We start from the raw sequence: 23,345 nt of genomic DNA, 5'->3' as shown, positions 1-23,345 counted from the left end.
AGCTGGGAGGATGCATTTCTAGTATTTTACTGTTTTGGAACTCTTAATTATCAAACAAGCTAGCATTTCTCATTTTACTCTTACACTACAGAAGCCAAAAGAATTCTCATAAGCCTTCTTATCTGCCAAACAATTAAATTGGCTTTTCACTTACCTTTCTACTGATTTTCCACAAATTGTATCCCATTTATCTCTTAGTTCACTCAGCATATCATCTAGTTTCAAACTGTCATCAGCCAAAGTGGTTTTCTCTTTCAAGGAGCGTCCAGTCCTATTTGTGGTATCATACACAGAATGTTTGGCACCAAGAGATTTCTGGAATTCCTATATGCATGGAAGAAAAAGAAAACACCCATACAGCATTAACTGTTTACAGGCTGTAGTTAATTAATCTTTGCCATATTATTTACAATGTAAATTGTAAATGTCGTTGCATGAAAATATTACTACATTTTACTACTTACTGCAACATTTCTAGTCTGCTAGTGCCATAGTGAAGGGGAAGGTCATAGAAATTATAAGGGGCTTGACATTTTAGCAGAGTCCATGTCTTTTGTCCCTCTCTGGGTGCTCTATACCTTCCAGAACAACAACTGGAAAATTTCTCCTTCAGTTACAGTGGTGATTCCTGTCCTACCATAATATTCTTAAATTTCAGTTTGCCTGAGACAGACAAATATGCTCCTTTGGGAACCATGAACTGAGCAGTCTTCATGCTATATTTATATATACTAAGATTTCAAGCTAGTGTAGAGTGCCCCAAAGGCTGCAAAGGTGATTCTGCTTTAGCTCAGTATGGTCAAGCTGAAGGACTTTGATTCATGAGCACTGAATCCTCATAAGATTGAAGCATATCATAACTAGGAAGAATTGTACGCTAAAAGCGTGCAGATTGAGGAACAAGAGGAAGTTAGGTGACATCCCAGTAATGTAGTTTAGGTTGGAAGTCATGCTATTTGGTCAGAATCAAGTTATTATGATTGAGGGACTCTTGAAGATGATGGTGATGCCATAGTCACATTTGCCTGCCAGCTCTGACAGTTACTTCTGTGTAGAGTTTCTGGTAACTTTTCACACGCACAAGGGAACACACAGAAACACACCTCATCTGATACCTCAAAGAAGTTAACAGAATGCCTTAGTAAGTAATTAAATAAATGAACAGTGCCAAAGGATAAAACCAGCCCTATGTAGCAGCTTTTAAATGGTAGCAATGTTTAATGTTTAAAGGGTTTTATTTCACGCCTTCATGAACTATTAGTGGGAAACCAGTAAAAAACATTATCATGAGTTTGCTTCATGAACCTCAGATGTACGGAATCAAATATTCTTTTCTGATACAAAAAATAGCAGGTCAAAAGAGGTTTTGTTCAGAGTTTGCTAAAACAGATTTTCATCTGAATCTCAGTGCGACCTTCAATACGATCGCATCCAGAATGGGATTTGTTACCACTTACAGCTTATAATTCCTCAGAGCACATAAAGATTGTAGGGGCACCACAAAGGCATTGCTGGCACAGGCATGACCGCTGACCTCTTACTGGCAAGCCCACGTGAGGTGTTACCAGCTGGCCTGCACCAACCTGTGCCACGCAACCCACGATTCCTTCACTAACTCTCCCATGTGTCCTCTTCATCAGCTGCTCTTTCTAGATGCAGATGCATATCAGGGAAGGGAATGACTCAGGGTGTGCAAAGTAGGAGGAGGTAGGGAAAGGGATAAGCCATGGGGACAGTAGGCTAACTTCACCTAGGATAACTCAAGGTTTCTTAAGGAAATCTCACCTGATTTTGCGCACTGCACTGTCCTTACTTTAGGGGTTTTCTGGGATTCAGAGGAAACTGAGGATCAGAGTTTATCAGCAAAAAAAACCCATTTATTTTGTAATTCATTATTTCCTTATTGTCCTCTCATTTTCCTCATATAAAACAACGAATCACATTTTAAGAAAGAATAAAAAAAATCAACCTTGAACTACAATAAAAAATGAAAAACAAAAATAAAAATCATTTTCAAAATGAAAGTAACCAAAGTTTTACAGAAGTGCCTTCAACATAAATAATGTGCATGTTTGTGCCATGCTCCTTTTATTTGACAGGTTTTATTAACTACCTAGAGCTACATACTTAGTGTTACTTGATTTGCACAAAGAAACAAAAAGAAAGTGCTGCCAGAGAAGGATCATACAGTAAAAACAGATAGCAAGGAGAACAAAGGGTTTTAGTTAATGCATTCTTTGAGCGCTGGTCTGCACACACTGTACCAAATCTACTTGCATTTGATTTCACACAGGTGTAACTGAGAGCAGATTTTGGTTTAAGACATCGCAGCTGCCAAGAGCAGATAGGTAAAATGAATGAAACCTCAATAATTAACTATCTACCTCCCTCTAGGGCAGACAGCAACATACAGATAAAATAGGGTTCATATAAATGTATTGTAAAGAACATTCAGTGTTAGCAGAGGAGTGGACTGTGTGATCTAGTAGGGGGTTTTCCATTCCTGACTTCTACGAATGAGAAAAAATTGCCAATAAACAGACCATGCATAACCCTCAAAAGTCCCTGGCAACACACTAGATATGAATGAGAGAGAAAACATGTCATCTTGGCTTTTCTCTCTCTCTCTTTTTTTCTTGTTTTTTGGCAGTAACAACCTGGCAAAGAGTGAGCCCAAATTATTGCTTACAGCACACGTAGAGCACATATATTCAGTTCAGATATCAAAATCATTAACTAAATAGAGCAAGGAAACCTTCAAGGCTGGACAGAAAAGACAAAGACAGACACAGGGGGTAAATATGGGAGTGGAAGGAAAAGACTCAAAATACAAGGAAGGACATTGCAGTGTTGGGATGTTCGACAGCTCATTAAAAAACAATTGAGTTTGATTTCTTGGAGGGGGTTGTTTGAAGTTTAAAGTCACGAAGTTCACAGAACTCCCTCCTTCATATACATTCATCTTTTTCCTCCAAATCACCAGCTTCAATCCTAATGTCCCTCTGCCACATACCATCATGTTCCTTATAACAAATGAGATTCGAGCAGCTTAAGTAGCTATTTTCTGCAAGCATTTTATAGGAAAACAGACTGCAGAAAAGATATTGACAGAAGTGAGGAGTCTGCCAAACAGTGTGAGGAAGTTTGGACTCATGAAAGGTACTGCTGTAGGTAGAAAGAACAAGTGGGATATCAAGTCTGAATTTCAGGAGATGGGAAGAGGAGAAAGCTAAAAACTTGAACTGGCATCAAGAAGGATAAGAAGGACCTGCAAGCCAAGTCACAATGTGTTGACCATACTCATGAGGAGTTTTAATTTTATATAAAGAAGGGGAGTAGTGGAAGTATTAGAGGGATACAGTTAGAACAGACAAGAAAGATGAGCTTAACAGAAGGATTTTTTTCTAAATTCTCAGAGCTGACTTCAGATTTTGGCAACAATAGCAATCCCAGAACAAACTGAAATTGCAGAGTTAGCATAACAGAACGTTGATGCAGGCTTTATCTAACAGTTTTAACAGCAAACATAGGTAACACTATTTTTGCTTGACTAACTGCCAACTTTCCCATATTAAAGGAGAATATTCTCCTGTTTGATAAACAAATCTGAAATCATCGTGGAAACTGAGAAATGATAAAAATATAAAAGTACATTGACACAGTAAGCATTCCTTAAGATACAAGCCAAAGACTTGTAAGAGATAAAAGCAGTCATCAGAAGATACACTGAGAGGGAAAGAGTAGAGCTGCTAAATCTTGGGAATATTGTTCAGAATGAAAAAATAAGAGTAAAGGGTGAAAGGAAGAATACTAAAATAGAGTAGAAGTAATTGTATGCCAAAATGCAGAAAATTGAATGATCTTTCACTACCCTGTCTCTGAGGAAACTGCTCCAAGATAAATTTTTAGAAACAGCATATGTTTGAGGAGTCTACCATTCATCCACCTGATCCTCAGTAATATGTTCATTGCTCTTTACAAAATTAAAAACAAAGTAAAAACTTCCTCTAGGCTTTTTTGCTCTCTGTCTCATGGAACTGTAGAACTTCCTTCTCTTTCATATTATCATTGTTAGTTAGTTAGTTAGGCTAATCCAGAAGTTTTACATTTTTGCCCATAGTAGCTGGGTTTGTGGAAAGGTGGTCCTGGAACTCTGAATCCAATGCAGAGAAAGAATCTACAGTAATAGAGTTCTTGTACTCTCTGGAGTATTTCATTAGTATTTTCACTTGACTGAAAGAGCAACTGCCCATCAAAATACATGATTATTTTCCTTTTTTGCGGTGGTCCTGTAATATGAAAAGGAAAATCCCAAACCAAATAACTGGATGGTAACTTTGTGTTTTGATGACTGAAAAAAGTCTAGAATATAATCTCTTAACATATTTTCCTTTTCTGAGAGGGTATTACTATGTTTTTGAAAGTTCCCATGTTGCCATATTATTATGCCTTTCCTCTTCATAGTTAACCATTCCCCCACAGATCAGATACCAGGAAAGAGTTTTTTTCACTTCCACTAATTTTACCACCTGGTAACATACCACCAGTCAGTTTGATGCTAATAAGCTTTCCACTGTAGTGAGGCAATAAATCTACCTCCTTTGCTGACTGGTACAAGGTTGACAGACTTGCCTGCCATCTCACTGGGCATCTTGCATTTCATCAGTCATGACTCACCTTATGCTGTGCAAGCTGCATCTTTATTTTGTCAGGGTCATTTGCAATTTCAAGCTCCGAGTCCAAAGATTTCTCTGATTCTTCTAACCATTCCATAAGTTTTTGCCAGGCTTCATGGAACTGTGGGAAAGTAAGATTTGCATAGATTTAAATATATGCTGGTGCATAAAATGGTCTAAAAATGTTATATATTCTCTACAGGCCAAACAAGTACTTTTGCAAACTTGGGAAAGGATTGGTGAGCTTTCTCTCCTTGACTTCTCAAAGAGAGACTGGTCCAACTATGTGCTCACTGGACTTAACCTCCCTTCTCCCAGATCAATTAGCAACTTTTCACGTATATGATTTGTACATGGAGGATGCATCTTTCAGAGAAATTTTGGTGACTTCTGTCGATATGCTGGTCGACTCCTACCTCTTTAGTAATGGTTAGTAAATACAGCAAGAATAGGCCTTAGCTATTGCCTGTATGGGACAACAGCCGTAAATCATTATTTGGGGAAAACTCTGCTCTGGAAGACTGCCCAAGTTTTTCCCTGGGACTCTCCTAAATGCCCTCTGTCTATCAAATGCTATCTTCACGAGCAAGGAGCAGATTCTTGATCTTCCTTCCTGTCTTAATACAAACGGTGCTTCAGGGAAGGAAGCAGGGAAAGGCTAAAGATTCAAGCATGCCACAGGATCTCACAAAGTGTCATCACTTTGGAATTGGATTTTTCAAAATCCTTCTGGCTGGGGGCATGCCTACATGGAATCCTTTGTTTCCTTTCCCTGTCAGCTAGGGAAGAAGTGAAAGCACAAGAAACTATTTCAGAAACCTCTCAAGTCTCCTGGACCCCTGTTGCTCAGGGCTGTGGGTCAGGCTTTGACATCAGTACCATTCAGTAATCCTTCCCCCTACACAGAGAGTTGTCATCCTAAATGAATAAAACTCATAGTATTCAGCTCTGTAAATGGACAGAGAGATTAAATCCTCACTGTTGTCCATCTCATTGCAGAACTGCAATGTGTGTGTGTGCACAAGACAAACTGCTGAAAAATAAACAACATCTGATTGGTTTACAGCATAATTTATTGCACAGAAAAGTTCTTATTCTACGAGCTAAGTAGTGGTAGCACTGAACATGGGAATGCGAACATGGCCAAAACTCCACTTGAATAAAAAGAAGCTAGCATTTCCCTGTTGATGTTTAAATGTATTACATTCCTCTCACACATTTTGCATCTTATCATTTATGTTCCTCAGTAAGGGGAATATGAACCTAAGGAAAAAATGAAAGCTCCCTGGTGAGGAAAACTGTGTAATGACCTTCAGTTTTCTAAGGAAATAAATGGAGAGATCTTTCCACACAGAAGATACTGGTCTAGTAACTAACATAGTAGATTGGGAAAGTGATGAGTATTAGGGCACAGTGTAAACCTGAGAAGAAAATACTAAGCAATACTCTCACAGAGCAGGGAAAGGGGTTCATCACATTCTTTAAAATATAACGGGTTGATTGTGCAACTTCTTTTTGAAGACAGATGGCACTAATATACACCTGGAAGCCATACTGTAACTTCTTTCAGACTATCCTGCACTGTAGACAGAAGTTGCTGCTGGGGTTGAAAATGAAGCTTTCACCTTCCAAATGAAGTGCTCTATGACTGAATCACAGAAATTGCTCCGCTAATTCAACAAAGTCTGTTACACTAAACCCAGACTTGCTTGAAAGTGCTTTAAAGCACCATATACCTCAAGGGTCTGGATTTAATTACAGCTAACTTCAGAGAGTCGTACAATGGCTGTCACATTACCTGTTTGGCTCTTTTCCTTGCATCATCCAAAGCTCTTCCCCTTTCAACTAAGCGTTGAACTACTTTTTCCCATCTACTCTGTACACTAATAAGCAGATTCTTAATAAGGACAACATCTTGTTTCTGGCTGAAATATTTCAAATGTGTTCCAGTTTTGTCCAGCTCTATGATCTGATCCCGATGAGAATTCACTTCTGTGGCAAAAACCTTGGAAAAAAAGGAAAAAATTACTCTGAATATTATGTTGCTCATGCACTGGTAACACTGAAAAAAATAGTCTGATAAAGGATGATGCAGTGTGAAAGACTATAAAATGCAATTTTCAAACAAATTAAACATTTCTCTGAGTGCCAGCATTACAGGGTTCATTGGTTATTGTTAAAGTATCTCCAAGAGTGGGAGAAAAACATTGCACATCTGTTTCTTTACATACCTTGTGTTCATCAATTTGAAACAAGACAGTATCCAAGATAAGACTTGGCCGAGAAGCTGCAGTCAGAGTTTGCTCAGCCTGAGTAAGCCAGTTGATGAAGTCTTGAAGTGAGTTGTGGAACTCCATTGCTAAATTGAGGGCTTCTTCCAGTTTGGTCTGTAAAGATAGGGCATACTTCAGTAACAGTAGATGTTTTATAGGTGCTTCCGCCAAGTAAACCATTCTAGCTTAGCATTTTGAAGGAGTTCTTACTTTTAAATGTTTTTCTATTTCAAAGTTCCTGAGTTTTGTATTTTAAAGTAACAGCCTACATATGAGTATATCAAAGGAGACAGACAGAAAAGTAACAGTAATATTAGACAGATAAGTAGAAAATACAGCATCTACTATCAGGTTAAAATTTTCCACATTAGAACATTATATCTTATACTACTTAATTGTAATGGAACATGTGGGTTTACCAATTTCAATACAAAACCAGCAGAATCTCAGAAATTTAAGGCGGCAGTGCCTGGGGGAGACCTGAAAAGGTCATCTAATTTGTTCTCTTGCACTAAAGAAAAAACAAGTTTGCCTAGACCATATCTTTCAAATAAGGCCCAATCGTCATTTTCATTGCCTGAATCAGTACTAATTTTGGATACAGCATTTTTTTTGATTGTTGAAAGCAGAGATTTTCATACAGTCACGCTGCTGGATTAGCTTAGTACTCTGACCTTACAGCTTCCTGCAAGAAGGTGCTCGTGTTGTGTATTAATTAGTTTGATGTTCTTACATTATATAATACATTCTTACTTTAAAGTATAGCTAAGTTGTGAGTTAAATATTTATGCTTTATACAAATCAGGGCTGTACAGAGAGTTCCTCTGTTTGTAGTTATTGATATTATTCATTGTTTGACCGAGGTAGAACAAATGGACTATACTTCATAAAGGAATGAAAGCAAAATGAAATTAATAATACCAAATTGTATGTTGCACATCAGTGAAATCATGCTGTCGAGCCATGCTAAAGTAGAAGGTAGTCATTTGAAGTAGGTGGCAGAAGGCCAAGTGTTTGGGAATTTAAGAAAAAATGGTTAAAAGCTAGGAAAATTAAAGCAGCAATTCTGTGCTGAGAAGGAAATAAACTTGAATGATCAAATAAGTTTATTCATTCTCTCATGTCTATGATCACTATAATAAAAGAACACAAAAGCCCTCATTCTAGAAAATGAGTATGTGTCAGTATCTGTTAACATATTTCTATGGCACAAAATTCCGTCTTTCTCACCCCTCCTCACCCCCAATTGTGGTAAATTAACTTCTTGAATCCCACTGGCTCCTAGCACTTGCTAAACATACCAATGAATTCTGCATAACTGTATAATTAATTCTAAATCTGAAAGATCAAGCAAGTATGTACGTATAAAAGGACTGGACGATAACATGCTTAAATACATGATTTACACTTCTGTTTTCATTTAAGACCACATACTTTTCTTTCACTGAGCTTTGTTTGTACTGATTCCCATTTTTCTTTTAAGTTATTTATGTCCTGCTCGACGTTCGTTTCAGCAGATTCTGGGCATCTTGCAAGCATCTGCTGGCCTTTCTGCATTAGACACTTATATGTCTCTTCTTTGGCTTCAAAGGCAGCACAAAGTTCCTAAATTAAGAAATCACCGAAAAATAAGTCAGGTAGAAATTCAATACTCTTTACAAATGCTAGCATAGTATCTATTCTTCTCCCAACATTTTGCGGGTACAATTAAGACTAATACAGGAAACGTATGTAATTCATAAAAAACCAAATGAGCAAAGAAAGGGCCCAATTCTTCAGGAAATGAGAACTTGTATTGTCTGTCAGATGTTTTTTCTGAGATCCAAAGCCTGGCAAGGAAAGTATTATGCACTTATCTCGCTGTGCAAGATTTGCTACAACTCAGTTGGTTTCAAGTCCATCTGTAGCTGAAACACAAAATGTGTCAGCATTATACAGCACGCTGAAAGCCCAGAGCTATCCAACACACCTTCAAAAGTGGGTGGGACAACTCGGGAGGGCTGCTTTACTGCACATTGTCTCTTGTTTTGTCTGTATCTTCCTTCACTTGCTGGGCATGAGCACTAAAGACTTTCTATGTACACAGAAGACTTTCTACATGCACAGAAGAATAATGGCAGAATGGCTGGAAGAATAATAGTAACAACTGTTTTACCTGCTAGGTATTCTACTAACTATTCTTTTTTTTCAACCATGTTAAATACGAGGTGGCAAAAGAATTGAAACACTCATACTTCCCTCTGACTCAAAAGACCATTTTCAAAATATATAGCAGACCATCCAAAATGCATCATCAAAGTTGATGCGGACTCCCAAATGAGGAACATGTTCAAGAAGATGAGGAATAACTGTCCTGTAAATAGGAGGGAAAGGACTTTTCCCTCTGGCTTCCAGGAAAGAAGCCTAAAACCAACAGTTTCTCTGGGGTAAAAGGTACTGGGCACAGGGTTGTATCTGATCCTCCAGGAGGACAAAGCAGGAAGTAGGTCAGACCATGAGCTTAGATTTTCACAGGCCAGAAAGCTTCCTTCCTTCCTTGCTTCTTGAGGACTATGAAAAGTGTTGTCACCTAGTCTGCTTCTTCCTATTTTCCCAACCTCCCTAAAACATTTTTCTTAGGCTATAAAGCTTCACCTTTCTTATTCTCAGAAACTAAAGGATGTCTGTATGCATGTGTGTATTTTAATGAACCCAAAGGCAAGAGGTAGGTCCTATTTGGAGACGAAACCAAAAAGGTAGAAACCAGCTTTAATAGTATTTTAGAGTATGTATGTCTGCACTGCAGATGAAGCTTGGGCCTTCCCTGTGTATTACTCTTCACTCTTCTCCCATCCACACTCAGAAGCTCTCCCTTGAAGTTAAATGACCCTTATAACTCAAGCTAATTAGCTCAGAGGGAAATGACAGGGAAAGGAGATCCAGATTCCACTTGCTGTGCAGCTGACATTCCACAATTCCCCCCAGATGTCCAGAAACACAGAGGAAGTTTCCACAGAGTTCCTGGAGCAGCTTATTTTACTGCAGCACTAACCCCTCAGCAGTATACACAGGGAGAGCAGCATGGGTGAGAGACCGCATAGCAGCAGTGGCCACACACACTGGAGCTGAACTTGGTCTAAGATACCAGTCCCGGGAGCTCACCACAATGGTTAATTCTGTAGTAAAATCACATTCTTAAGAGGGCAGGAGGAATTAAAGTAATTTGAAATGGGGGGCCTAAGAGAAATGAATTGTTTTTTAGTGAAAGGAAAGGGATACTTATGAGCAGCACTGGGATACTGAGGAGGCCTCTTTTCAACCCCTTTGCTGTTGGTGTCCTGTAATTTCTTTTCATATCTTTTGTAGTCCTAGAGCTGCCCTAGCTGAAGCACTACCCAATCTCAATTACAATTGTGGGCTCTTCTATCCATATCTGTAACACAGATGTTAGACTCAAGAAGATGATAACATGTTATATCTAATGACAAACACAACAAAACACAGAGCAAAATTTTGTTCTTTAGCTACACGTCACAAATTAACACAGTTTGGATCACTTAATAGCAAGTTTGAAGTTTGCAACGTATGATCAATAGCACTCAAAATCAGCCTTTCAGCTGCCAAAAAAGTGAGAATTTACACAGATCTGCATGGATGCAGTGAGGTTTAATTAAACTCTAACCAAATCCTTTTTTTTTTCTTAAGGGTAATACATTAAAAGATGATGAGTCAACTTCTGTAGTGATATGATAGCCCACAGTACAGGAACAACTTGGAAAAAGGTGCAGTTAGGAAGTCTTTCTACATAAAGAGAATATATAATCAGGAACATATTCACACTTGCTCTGACTACAGTATTAAACTCAGTTTAAACATTCTTTAATTAATCAATATGTAAATGCAATAAACATAGAAAATGGCTTACTGATATGCACACTAAAGGCATGTACTAAATAAAACCCTGAAATTTTCCAGGGAAAATTGTTCTGTCTTGATCTGATTCCAAGTCCAGGATGAAAAATGGAAAGAGCTCCACTGACTCTCCTGGGTTTTTGTTTAGACCTCCCTTCAACACGAACAAAAGTTGTTTTTTTAAGGCAAGGTGAGAAGGATATAGGGGGGTAAGGGTATTTCAAAACAGCAAGGTTCTATTTGTGTTTTGTGCTCTTTTCCTTTCATAACTATTTTTAAAATTGCAAGAAAGAAAGAACTCTTCCTCCAAAAAAGTAAGATTATCTCCTTTTTGTTCTCAAAAATAGTGTTACTGGTAACTTTTGAAATAAACACAAAAAACCCCCTACATTTTTGGGTAAAAACCTTCAGCATCATTCCAAAATAAAATTGCAAACCTATGACAATGGGATGTTCTAATGGAAACTGCACCAGGCATGCTATAACTCAAGGACAGTTCAGTAAATATCATTTTCTCATCTGAGCCAGGAGGCCAGGAGTTCAGATCACTGGACTTGTCCTAACAGCACAGCATGATTTTATATAAATGGAGCACTATGAACCGCCTTCCTTTGAGGTAAGATATCAAGTTAGTGTTTTTCGTCAAGCACAGCGGTTCTCTACAGGGGAAAAAAATCCATAGTGTTTTTCTTAAAGAGGAAGAAGGGAATATTTCAGGCAGCCTGACCAACTTTCCATTTGTAATTAAATCAGACTCGCTATATGACCCAGGAGTCCTTATAACATCTCTGTTGATTACAATATCAGCTTTGGTTAGATAAAGAACAGAGGATCAATTCTTTCATTTCAGGATCCTGTCCAAATGAATGTGGATCATTTTTAGATTCATCTTCGTATCTTAGAAAAAGCAGAAAGGTAGTTACGGGGATAGAGGGGAAAAGAAGAATATTAATCACTGAAAAAATGGTAAACACTTTCTATTTTTCTTTCTGAGAATGAGGATGCAAAATTTTCTTTTATTTCTGTCTCAATACTAATAATGGTTTAGCTTTGGGCATGTCCCAAATTATTACTTTTGCAACACCGCAAATAACAGTTCTGGTTTGAAGGCCAGTAAAATGTTTTAAGATACTGTGCAGACATTGTGATATATAGACCATGCTCTGTATTTACCATAAACACTCATGAAAGATAGTTAGCCCTGAAATGAAATTTGCAAAGCATTCTAACACTGATACTTACCATATGGGTATTAAGCTGCTCTCTTGCTGTTTCTGGTAAGCCTCCGACAGGTTTTGATGCCAACAGCTGACGTTCAGTGTCTGTCAGCCATTGCTGCATATCTTCAACTTCACCATGGAAACCTTGGGCCTAAATTACACCATATCATTTTAGAGCATACTTAAATGTTTTCCATTCTAATATTAATTCAGATGCAGAAGTATACTGCCAACAGAATCAATCAGATATTTACAATAATCAACGGAAATTCCAAAACAAAATTTAAACGTGCTGCATCCAGTATAAAGGATAAAAACAAAAAAGCATGGAACTCATGAAAGAAGGCTAAATGAGCAATTGTGAGATCAGTGTTTTCACTGAATAATGTATCTATACAGACATTTCAGCCTTCTAAAATGCATAAGCCAAAATCTGAAGTCTTGATTCAGCACTATAAAAGATAGTGGCCAGCTGTGAAAGATACAACTGGATCAAAACCTTCTCCAGACTCAGGAATGTCTGCATTATGGTTTTGATATAGACCAACTTCCAATACATATATCTACGTGTTTCATGTAAAAAGGCCCTTTTTTCAGAGTTATCTCTTTATTTGATCATTTCCTGTTCACCTGGATCAAGGCACTGTCCAGCTGCTGTTTCCTTTGTTCTGTTTTTTTCAACACATTTTGCCAGCACTGATTCAGAAGTTCCAACTTGCTCCGTAAATTACTTGCTTCTTCAACAGCACTTGATTCAATCAAGTCATTTCCTGCTTTCTTAACTGCTTCCACTGTAGATTGATGAGCTAAAACATCATTTTGTAGCACCTACAATTGGAACACAACATGTATGACTGGCCATGTTGGTAAGTTATTGAATGAAGGCAACTACATTAACTGAGCTACTGTTTAAAATTAACACAGGTATTAGCAATTAAAGCTGCATTAATTAATCTCACTTCAATCAACAGCAGTAACACCCAATATGATATATTTCATTTTTATACCTAGGAAAAAAATAGATTCTTTCTCAATAAAAATGCAAAACTGTGAAAGGTTTCTGGTACTGCTAGTGAAGAATCATGTCTGAGATATCCAGTATCACTTCACTCTTCTTAACTTACTACGTACTTTTCTTTAATAGCACTTTTCTTTTATTTAGAGAATAAGGTGTGAAAACAGTGTTATATACAGTATTGCTGATTGCTCACAGGGCAGCAGGGTAAGAGGAGAAGAAAGGGAGGAACAAGAAGAGTATGTGCTTGCTGTACATACAGCACCCTGATGCCATGATGCCTTTTCATTTATTTCAGGTCTACAACTGGTTTCACATTATGTCAGGCTAGCAGGACACTTCAACTGTCCTAAGAGCTGGAGAATGATTGTAAAGCTAACACCATAAGATCTCCTCCCAGCTGGTTAAAAACCCATTACCACAAACCGCAATAAAATCATAATGAGCAATAAGAACATTTGGGAAAAGGATGCTGTTTTCAGAAAGGTTTCTAAAAGATTAAGATAAGGCTTATAAATATCAGATACAAAGGACAGAAAAAGAGGATTTGCAAAAAGGTTAAGAGGGGATAATAAACCCCATCTGAAAAATTCAAGTTTATGACTGCTGTCTTCCAGGAGGTGTGGTTCAAACTCATTTCCCTCAGAATGCTAGCATATGGAAAAGAAAATTTAAAGGTAACTACCAAGAAACTTTTAAATAAAATATACAGAGTGTTTGACTAAATAGGGAGTTACAGGTAGTCCTCATACAAAGAAAGTGCACCACATTTGTATTATTTCTTCTAAGTGAAGCACTAACAATATCAGTTATTTTACTTTCCCAATTGAAAAAGGGACATTAACAGAAGCAGATGCATCTTATTCCTTCCTTCCTGCTGAGGCACACTAAGAACAAGGTCTATTCTTTCCAAAGTTATTCAAGAGATGGATGTTTTTGAAGGCTACCACAGGAAGTGCTACTGTGTGAACTTTCTAACCTATAAACTCTGTTTTTTGAAAAGGAAGTAGACTCGTTCATGTGTTTGCTGAACTCCTTTAGCACCCAAGGTGGATGAAGTAATCAACGATGTCTGGATGTTCTTTGGTAGTAAAACACTTCCATTCACTGAGAATGTAAGAGTTTCATAAAGTGGAAGTTGGGTTGGTGATGATTTTTGTTTTTAAAGGCATGTTTCTAACAGTAGTTACAAAGGGCACGTATATATATTTTACTCTGTCCAAGTTCCAACTGAACACACAAAAGGCTTCAGAAGCTGTACAGAAGCTGTACAACTGCATTAACACAGACAAAAAAATGCCAAAATTATCTTTATACTGTCAATTTCAGTCTATTATCTCTAAATCCAAAAAGAACTCTGAATGAGAATACTTTTCACATGATATGCAAGGCAAAATTTAAATGGCAGATTTAAAGGAAAGGAGAGGATTTATGAGGTTAGTATGAAATCTTCAGCCCTACAAAAAGCCACCTCATCATTAACAGCACTGAGCCACACAAACAGGTAAAGATGATTTCTCCCTCTCGGGAGATGCTCTTCAAAATAAAGGAGGAAGGGAAGGATTCTTCCAAGGGCTCCAAAGGCACACCAGCCATTAAAAATAATAAAAAAATTAAACCTACATTGTAATTTACAAAGACATAAAGATGAAGGTTGGTTTACCCCTAAAGTTTGCTGGGAGTTTCAGGGCAACATCCTCTGTTTTAGCTGGTCACAACTGAGATACAATTTTGTAGATCTCAGAACAAATTGCTTTTTCTCTGAGAAGCAAGCAACAAGAAGCACAGTTGTTTAAAGATTTAAGTGCATTTGGTAAGCCCTGGCCCAAACAGAACTAGTCAAGGAGTTTCTTGCTTCAGGGAGAGTAGCAGGTACGACGACTTTAGCGTTTCCGGAGTCAAATGAAGGTGAATAAAGGTGGAGACTAGGGTGAGCTGCTCTTTTCCACTAAAACCTATGCCAGTTGCTTGGTATATGCAAGAAAGGAGGAAATACAGAGGAGCAAGAGGAAAGATATTAGTTATTTACTTCCAAGCCTGCATTTCAGCCATAATCTGCATCTTGAAAATCTCTACAAAGAATTATTTATCAAGTTTTACAACAACACTCATCGCTAAGACAAACATCAAAAGAATGTTTCAGTTAATATTCAGTATAATTACATACATGATGTTTGGCAAGTTCAATTTCAATAGCCTTGGGGTCTCCACCCACAGGTTTCTGTTCATTCAGCAAATCTTCTGTATGCGTCAGCCACGTCAGTAACTCATCCAGGGCATGCTGGAACTGCCCCAAGGCTAACAAGGCACCCTCCAGCTTGTGCTACAGTAAAAATAAAATAAAATTAACAATAAAATGGCTTCATGATGCTATTGAATTGGCTTAAATTACCACTAGTCGCTGCATTCACTGAGTGAGGTTCACGTATCTGATAGCGTAAAAAACAGAGAGAAACGGTTACAAAAGAGACTGCCTCTACAGTTAGAGCTGAGTTAGCACTTCCATTGTAAAGCCTTACAACTAGGCTTAAATTCCTCACCATTACAGATCTCGTAACCAGAACAAAGTTTGCAGGTTCTTTCAGCAGAGATATGGTAGTAGTTTTCATCATTTAGGACATAATTTTAACATAAATGCAACTTGGTGCATGAACTTTTTAAAACTTTTTCTTTGCAGTGAAATGAGTCAATTTAGAAAGAAATACACTTCAAAGCACTGCATCTTTAAATATCTGTTTCACTTTGATAACTGAGTGTTTTGGAAAGAGCGCTGAAATAGTTTAATATTAAGTTTTTAAGAGAAAGTGTTCAGTTCAGCAGTTGATATTGGTTTTGCACATATAAACGTGTTTAACTGCTAATTAAGACACCATCCAAAAAACATGAAATAATGACTTGATGTGACACTGCTGATTGAGGAAGTGACACAAAAATACTGCCAAGGGTTTAAAAATCATGAAAGAACTCAGTAAACTGTGAAATTCCAATTCTATTAGATATAGTTCTGTAATTTCCAAAACAAAAAAGACTAGATATATAAGGTGATACATACAATATGCATAACAAAAAGCTTTTCTTGAAAATCTAAGCCATGAATAAAGCCCTCACCTTCAAGTTTATTTACCTGTCTATTGATAATTTTTTCTTCTAGGTTGTCCCACATTAGTTTGAGCTCTGAGAGAGGGTCTTGAACAGTGTGCCTGTCACTTTCCTCTGTTACCTTCTTCAGCAATAGTTCTGCCTGGTGGTTCAGTCTTTCCATTTCTATCTGCTGCTGATAAGCTTCTGTCTTAAATTGCTATGATAAATATAAGGAGAATACAAATGAACATACCACAAGTAATGATCATTTTGGATATAGCACAGTATAGCAATGTTTACAATACTAATGCAGCACTGTCAGCTTTCGTAAATTTGGGGTTTTCTTTACTGTTAGTGCCAGGTAAATATATTTCCTGGGTCAAAATGCATGCAAGGCACTGACAATCCAGCTAACTGAAAATACACAATAATGTCTCACTGTTCCATCAGATATTGCTAACTGTGAGCAGAGGATGATAAAGGAAGATGCAAAATATATAAGAGTACTCTCCAATGATCTCTCTGGTTTGTAACAAAGGCAAAACATATCTTGAGTAATTTCTAGCTCTTGTGGTTGTGATAATATAGTACTTTGAACTTTACATAGAATTATTGTTCAAAAGGTCTGAAAGCAAATTTTCTTAAGTCAAACACCCTCTTCTAAGGGCAACTTTGGCAACACTGTGAAAACAATCTGCATACGTGCATTCTTATTCTGACCTTTATAAGATAACTGATTACAATTCATATGAAGTTGCATCATAAAATAGGTAGATTAAACAACCTGCCCACAGCCCCAAAAAATGTACAAGTCAGAAACAAAACCAAGGATTTCCACTTGATCATTACACATCTCTGTTTTTTATTTAAAATATGTATAATAGTCTACCAATGTCAGGAGCATACTGAGTCAAAGATCCATACCAAGAGGTTTCTAAGCTAGCCTGAGATTTAGATTTACAGCTTACTGGATCTATTCGGAATGACATACATGACCCTTTTGAGCATTTAGGTAAAACCTATAGTGACAGAAGTGAAAAGCTTTGGGAGCATTTTCCCAGTGCCTCAAGGAGGCTGCAAATGTTGAACACAAGAAAATGTGAAGGTCATGACAAAAATCCTCTTCATAACCTTATAACCTTTGAAAGAGAAGAAATGATATTACAAGTATTTTTCAGCTATCAATACATATTCACAGAATAAAATGCAGTCTCACCAAAATCAATACCAAAGACTTCAGCCATATATTTTAAAAGGAAAGGTTTGCAATGAAACATAATTTGAGATTTTCACACAGATTCTTTTTACTAAAAATTGAAAATGAAAATTGCTTTGACTCTTGAAAAAGACAGAATACTGAACAATACAGAAAATACAGACAGATGAAAAATATAAATGAAATATATAGCTAGTTCATACCTTAAGTTCCTCAGTTTGCTGCTTCACTGTCTCCAGATCTGTTCCAACTGGGGACATAGATGCTAACTTGCTGCCAGCAATGTCTACCCAGTCAAATATTGCCTGAAAGTCACAATATGAAATTCAAGTGTAAGCAGAGAGAAACAGTATCATGTTTTAAAAGCTGTATTATGTAAAGTATCAGAATTTCTTTCACTCCAGAGAACAACATTGCTACCCGCTTTGAAAGAAAAGAGCTTTTCTCAATGAAAGCTAGATTCTTGATGACACAAGGGATCAAATACTGAATACACTTAAGTATTCCATGTAATAGTTACAAAAGCATATATGCTGACAGACTGAGCTTTTATTAGCAGCAATATTCTGCCAGTACTATTCATACTGAGTAGCACTTTACTTCTTGAATACCCTGAAAAGTAAATACAGAACAAACTCTCTATTTCACAGCCTTTCAGAGCCAAGACGAAAGGCTGTAGCTGAATGATATCACACTTTAAATGATGATTAACTACACATCATCAACAAGCAAACTTCAATTGCGGGGCAATGTTAGCTGTGTAAGGACCTTGGAATGAGACCCATTCAGTATTTATTAGGTAGTGAAGGACCATAACTGAGCTAGACTGCATCTCAGTAGGATAATGCAGTTACAGTTTTAAACAACAAATTAAGTTTTCCTATTCCTGAGACTGTTCAAGTACTTGTTTTGCTCCTGATACAGCATAGAACAACCTCGAGGATACTCTACTTACAGCTTACCAGCTCCTACAACAACCCAGGGAATTGCATAGGAGAAAGAATACCTCTGCTAGGCCCTTTTCCCCCTGCCTGTTAGCCATCATTCACGAAGCAGGAGTGCTTGGCGGAGCTGTTGCCTACTGCTACACAGTTGCCTCAGAAAAGGAAAACTACCCCCAACAAGCTCAACAGGACAAGGCAGCTGCAGGGCAGTTAAGAATCTGTGCATAATACTTTGAATATCGTTTACTGAAAAGAGCATAAGAAGGCATTCAAATACTGTTCTTGCACAAAGTACTAAGCTTGCACAATGTCCAATGTATAACCACAGAAAATGGAAAGCACTTAAACCAACAGCAATGTTGCTAATGTAACCCTACAAGTCAACCTCTGTACGGTAGGATCATAAAAGTATTTGGAGAAAATTATATAGTGAGGTGCCCTGCAAAACAGGCACAAGGCATTATTATTAAGGAACGTTTTGCTGCTTGATCTTCACAGAATACACTAACAACTTGTGTCAGTGCTGTGTGAAGTTGCAATTTTAAGTTTTAAAGATTTAAAGAATCAAGAAAGACAATAATTCCACCGAGCCAAAAAAAAAAAAGTTCTGCAAAATTTGATGTTTTGAAATCTCTTCAAATGTTTCAATCTTCCAATCATTCATTGACAGAAGATATAAGACATGTGGTCAGACAAAGCTAGGAAGAACATGCACGCAAACATACAACACATAGTGAAAAAGATATCTTTAAAAATTGCTGAAAAATTTACCTACAGATTTAAAAAATGAATCAGCTTCTGAAGTACTAGGATTGGATAAATTATACTATAAATTTGTATAGTGGTCCAGAAACATTTTATTAATACTTTTTTGTTTGTTTCAAATATTCAAATTTATTTACTTAACTGACTTCTAGAAAGGCTAGAATAAAATGAGTTATGTGACTTTGTCCTCTACCCCAACAAAATGGCAGCAGTGAGTACATAGACTAGTATTCTGTTATTTTCCAATCAAGTAAATATGTTACGACATTAACTCCCCTATCATCAAAAGTACCAAATATCACAAGAAAATGTGAGCAGAATTACCATGCATTTGTGTGGTGCTGCTCTCATCATTAAACAATGAAGCTTTAATTTGGAATCTAAATACAGTGCAATATGTGAACAATTACAAAAAGAAAGCAAATGAATACAGTTATTGTCTAATGCAAAAAAAAAAAAAAAAGAGAGAGAGAGAGAAAAGATATGCCTGCTGAAGGAAATACTTCCTACAATCAGACTGAGGCATTGCCCGTCACCTGCCCAATCACATGACTTTTTAAAAATACAAACAGCATTAAATCCTACTGACTCAGGATCGGGTTAGGTATATCATACCAGCTTACCTGCAGTCCATCTTGGTATTGAACAGCTGCCTGCATAGCTTCCACAAGCTTGTCCACCCGCTCTTTCCATGTTTTGTTTAAGGCATCCCAGGCAGAATTCAGCTGCAAATTAAGTGCAGTTTACTCCAATGGCCAAAAAGAATTTTACTGCAGTATAATTTGCATTCACTAACTATTCACTAATCAATAACACCAATAAATTAAGCATGAATATTTCATATTTATTCCACATTAAAACTCTTGTTCTTTCAAGCGTGATTAGTTTCCTTCAGAATATACTAAAAGTTCTGGATTACAGAAGCTGTGAACTTCACTACTGATTATTGAGTATTTTTATTAACATAGGGATTGTAGTTAATATGGGAAACACTATTATGAAATCCTGTAGAGTTGCATCATTATAATGAAGGTAGGTTAAAAGAAACTTACAGTGCTGAACATGAAAGAAATCAGTACTGCGCAGACATCCAAACAGGACTGTCTCAGTTAAGGTGTCTCACTTGGCATGAACTAGGTATATCTGAAACTTATTCTAGTGTTACTTTTGCATAGTCAGCCATCTATTCTATTAATTGGTGAATACTTTTATCATCTTTTACAAAAACTGTAATCCATAAATCAATAAAATCAAATTGTCTATACATAGTAATCTAATCTGAGTCAAGATTTATTTAAGCAAAAGGCAAACTTTAATTTAACACAAAAGTTTCAGGGACACCTTACTTTTGCCTCTCCTCTCCCCCATATTCTTCTTTATTTTTAAAATATTTTGGGGAAGAGGCAATACCAGTTTCAGCTGAACAAACATCTAACGTAACAGATTTAAGCATCGCATTTCCAGTACCTCGTCTATACTCTTGTTGACAATAGGTTTGTCAGGCTCTCCACAGGCAGCTCTAAGTTCAGAGCCAAGGTTCACAACTGTTTCTAGTTCTTCTTGCAGTCCATCAATTTCTTCTTTAGCAGCCTACAGGAGAAAAAAATCCAAAGCTGCTAATACTAAATTTAATAATCTACACACCTCTTGCTTTTAAGATAGAACACTGCAGGCTTTGGATACTGTTTTCTTTAAAATCACTTGGATTTAAAATTGGATACTTAAAATATAAGCAGCCCTTTGCAGTGTCAGAGTGGAACCAACTGACGTTGGACTGAATTATACCAGTGGCTTATGATGTCATTTTATATGAGATGAAAAAATAAACAGGAAGCTTTAAATTAAATTTCTTTAATCAGAATGTTTTCTTTTTCAAAGATTATCATTGTACTTTCAAATCTTTAACTATCAGCATAAATAATTACAGGCTCAGAGCATAATATACACATCTGTATGTCTTTCATTTAGATGTTACGTATTACTCAGGGCATCTAAAATATGTATGACTTTAAAAAATCCCAGTAACATGCCTATTATACGTATGTTTATAAACAGATATGTAAATATAATGACAGGCATAAGTTACATGCTCAGTGCAATTAAGCACTGATACATATCATTTGCCATAGACTCTTCAGATACCATTACAGTGAATTTCTATATAATTATCCCCCTTGGTTTCTAAAAGAATTCTCCTGTGGTATTTCAAAGTAATTCTGTCTTTTCTCTGTGTACTGAAAATAAAATACTTTAGGTCAACCAAATACTTTCTACTGACCTCTGCAGCTTCTTGCTGTTGCTTGACAACAGACGGGTCGACTCCAGGTCCCTCCAATTCTCGAATGAAGTCTTGAGTATCTTTAATAGTAGCTACGAGAGCCATATGATCACACCAAAACTTTTCAGCTAGTTCCATCACATCCAACAATTTGGCCTCTCTTTCCTCAGTCAAGGTCTGGATGTCTTCCCAAATGAGGACCATTTGGTCCAGTTTATCTTGAACAGCTAAACGGCAAATGAACTAGTTTACTACGCTGGTGAAAAATTCTTGGCCATAAATATTTCTATAGTTCTACAACAGAAACAGTCGTATGTATACATTTTAAAGTTCAGATACTAAATTGTTTCTTTACAGGACTCTTTATAATGTTAAGGGGAAACAATCAATACGGCCTTTAAAAATAAAGCATTATTAAACTAGTGCCTTGCTGTTATAAACCTTCAGCAGCTTCTCCAGGAGAACACAACTCCCAGATTAGTAGTAAAAAATGAAGATTTTTATATACTGTAGCTTGCTGTATTTCAGCTACATGAAACTTTCCTCAATTTACTACCTTTAGCAGATATATCCTTATCAGCTCCTTCTGAGCGAGCAATCATTTCCTCCCCCCGCTGTTTAAGCGTCTCATACACTGGCTGAAGTTTTTCCAGATCCATTGACACATTCTTATTTTCACTGATCTGTTCTTTAATCTTCTCAACCTCTGCTGAGATTGAAGGTGGCTGCCTCAGACGTTCAACTATGCGCTTCAGACTCTCAAGAGTTGGATCTATCTTGTCATGGAACTGAGAGGGTAATAAAGAATAGAAAGGAGAAGCAGAGAAATTAGAAGAAAAAATGATTAAAAAACTGCATCTCAAAACTATCTTGGAAAAAGGTACTTAAAAATTAATATATTTAACATCTCTAACTACCTTAGAATACTCCCTTGTGGTTCTTCCCCTCATCTAATACCTAAATTATGAAGATGACCTTGCAAAATGATACTTCCTCTCAGGTTTAAGAGATACGGATTTTTACTTTGAAGTCTGGGTTTACTCCCGAGACACTCCATCTAAAGATACTTTACATATAGTAGCATTTATCTGCATATAGTTCTGCATAACTAATAGATTACTTTGTACTGTATTTTGGAGAGCCACGGCTTTCTAATTTCATCAGTTTAGAAAGATATTTACCTTAATATTAAATACAAGGCCGAAAAATACATACTGAGTACACATTCTCATATCATGACCAACATACTGCATATAAAAACGGATTAAAATCTGAGGCATAAGGTCATTCAAAAAGACACTTGCTACTGCCCAGGTGGTGCTGGTTAGCGCTGTAAAAGCACATTATTTTCTGCAACTAAAAGCACACTAGAGTGTGTATTATGTCCACCCACCTTTGACTCTGAGCCCAGGTGCCTAGATACTCAATTACAGCTGTGTCAACATGGTTCATCCCTCGGTACAGGTCCAAAGTTAAGCTCTAATATATGCCTTTGGATCTATACAAATTGCAACAAATGACTCAACATCATGCCTGTGTCACATTATGGAAATTAATAACTGTGGGTGAAACTAATGATCTGCCAGGATCTACCAAGAGCTCTTGCCATTACACTTGGGAAAGGCACTAGAAATAGCACAGCAAAGCAGGGTTACCTGATGTGAAAAAATTGCCAGTTTCCTTCCATTCAAAGGAACATAGGCAAAACAAGTGTAATTACTTTCTCCCACTGTACAACACACTTCAAATCAGACTGTGTGACTAATGTTATGGACTCGGTGTTTTTGTTAGAAGTGTAAATATCATAAAAGTAGAGAAACGTGTTAAGAAAGATAAACAGCCTTCCCACATTCAAGGCTTCTGAAAAACTGATTTGGGCAACAAAACCTTACAAAAGTGATAAAAAATGAAGTTAAATTGGCCATATTCGGGTCTAATTTTAGGACATATATATTGCGTTTTAAAATTGTCAGTGCATTCAATGAC

The 23,345-nt window shown here is 36.9% G+C and overlaps 1 protein-coding gene across 1 annotated transcript in view; it reads right to left on the bottom strand.

Moving 5' to 3' along the window:
* Positions 1–23,345, bottom strand: part of DST (dystonin) — a 314,972-nt gene that overhangs the window by 26,592 nt on the left and 265,035 nt on the right. Inside the window, exons 77-90 of the mRNA XM_067294163.1 lie at positions 21,916–22,147; positions 21,360–21,586; positions 20,549–20,671; positions 19,705–19,806; positions 17,576–17,677; positions 16,200–16,373; positions 15,243–15,398; positions 12,691–12,888; positions 12,083–12,211; positions 8,384–8,554; positions 6,908–7,063; positions 6,475–6,681; positions 4,678–4,797; positions 155–324 (exon numbers count right to left, since the gene is read on the bottom strand). Of these exons, the coding sequence (XP_067150264.1) occupies positions 155–324; positions 4,678–4,797; positions 6,475–6,681; positions 6,908–7,063; positions 8,384–8,554; positions 12,083–12,211; positions 12,691–12,888; positions 15,243–15,398; positions 16,200–16,373; positions 17,576–17,677; positions 19,705–19,806; positions 20,549–20,671; positions 21,360–21,586; positions 21,916–22,147 (2,267 nt within the window). The remainder of the gene's footprint in view (positions 1–154; positions 325–4,677; positions 4,798–6,474; positions 6,682–6,907; positions 7,064–8,383; positions 8,555–12,082; positions 12,212–12,690; positions 12,889–15,242; positions 15,399–16,199; positions 16,374–17,575; positions 17,678–19,704; positions 19,807–20,548; positions 20,672–21,359; positions 21,587–21,915; positions 22,148–23,345) is intronic.

This window comes from Apteryx mantelli, chromosome 3 (genome assembly GCF_036417845.1).
Source record: "Apteryx mantelli isolate bAptMan1 chromosome 3, bAptMan1.hap1, whole genome shotgun sequence".
NCBI lineage: Eukaryota > Metazoa > Chordata > Aves > Apterygiformes > Apterygidae > Apteryx > Apteryx mantelli.
Note: the sequence above shows the minus strand (reverse complement) of the source record. Positions and strands in the feature narration are given on the sequence as shown.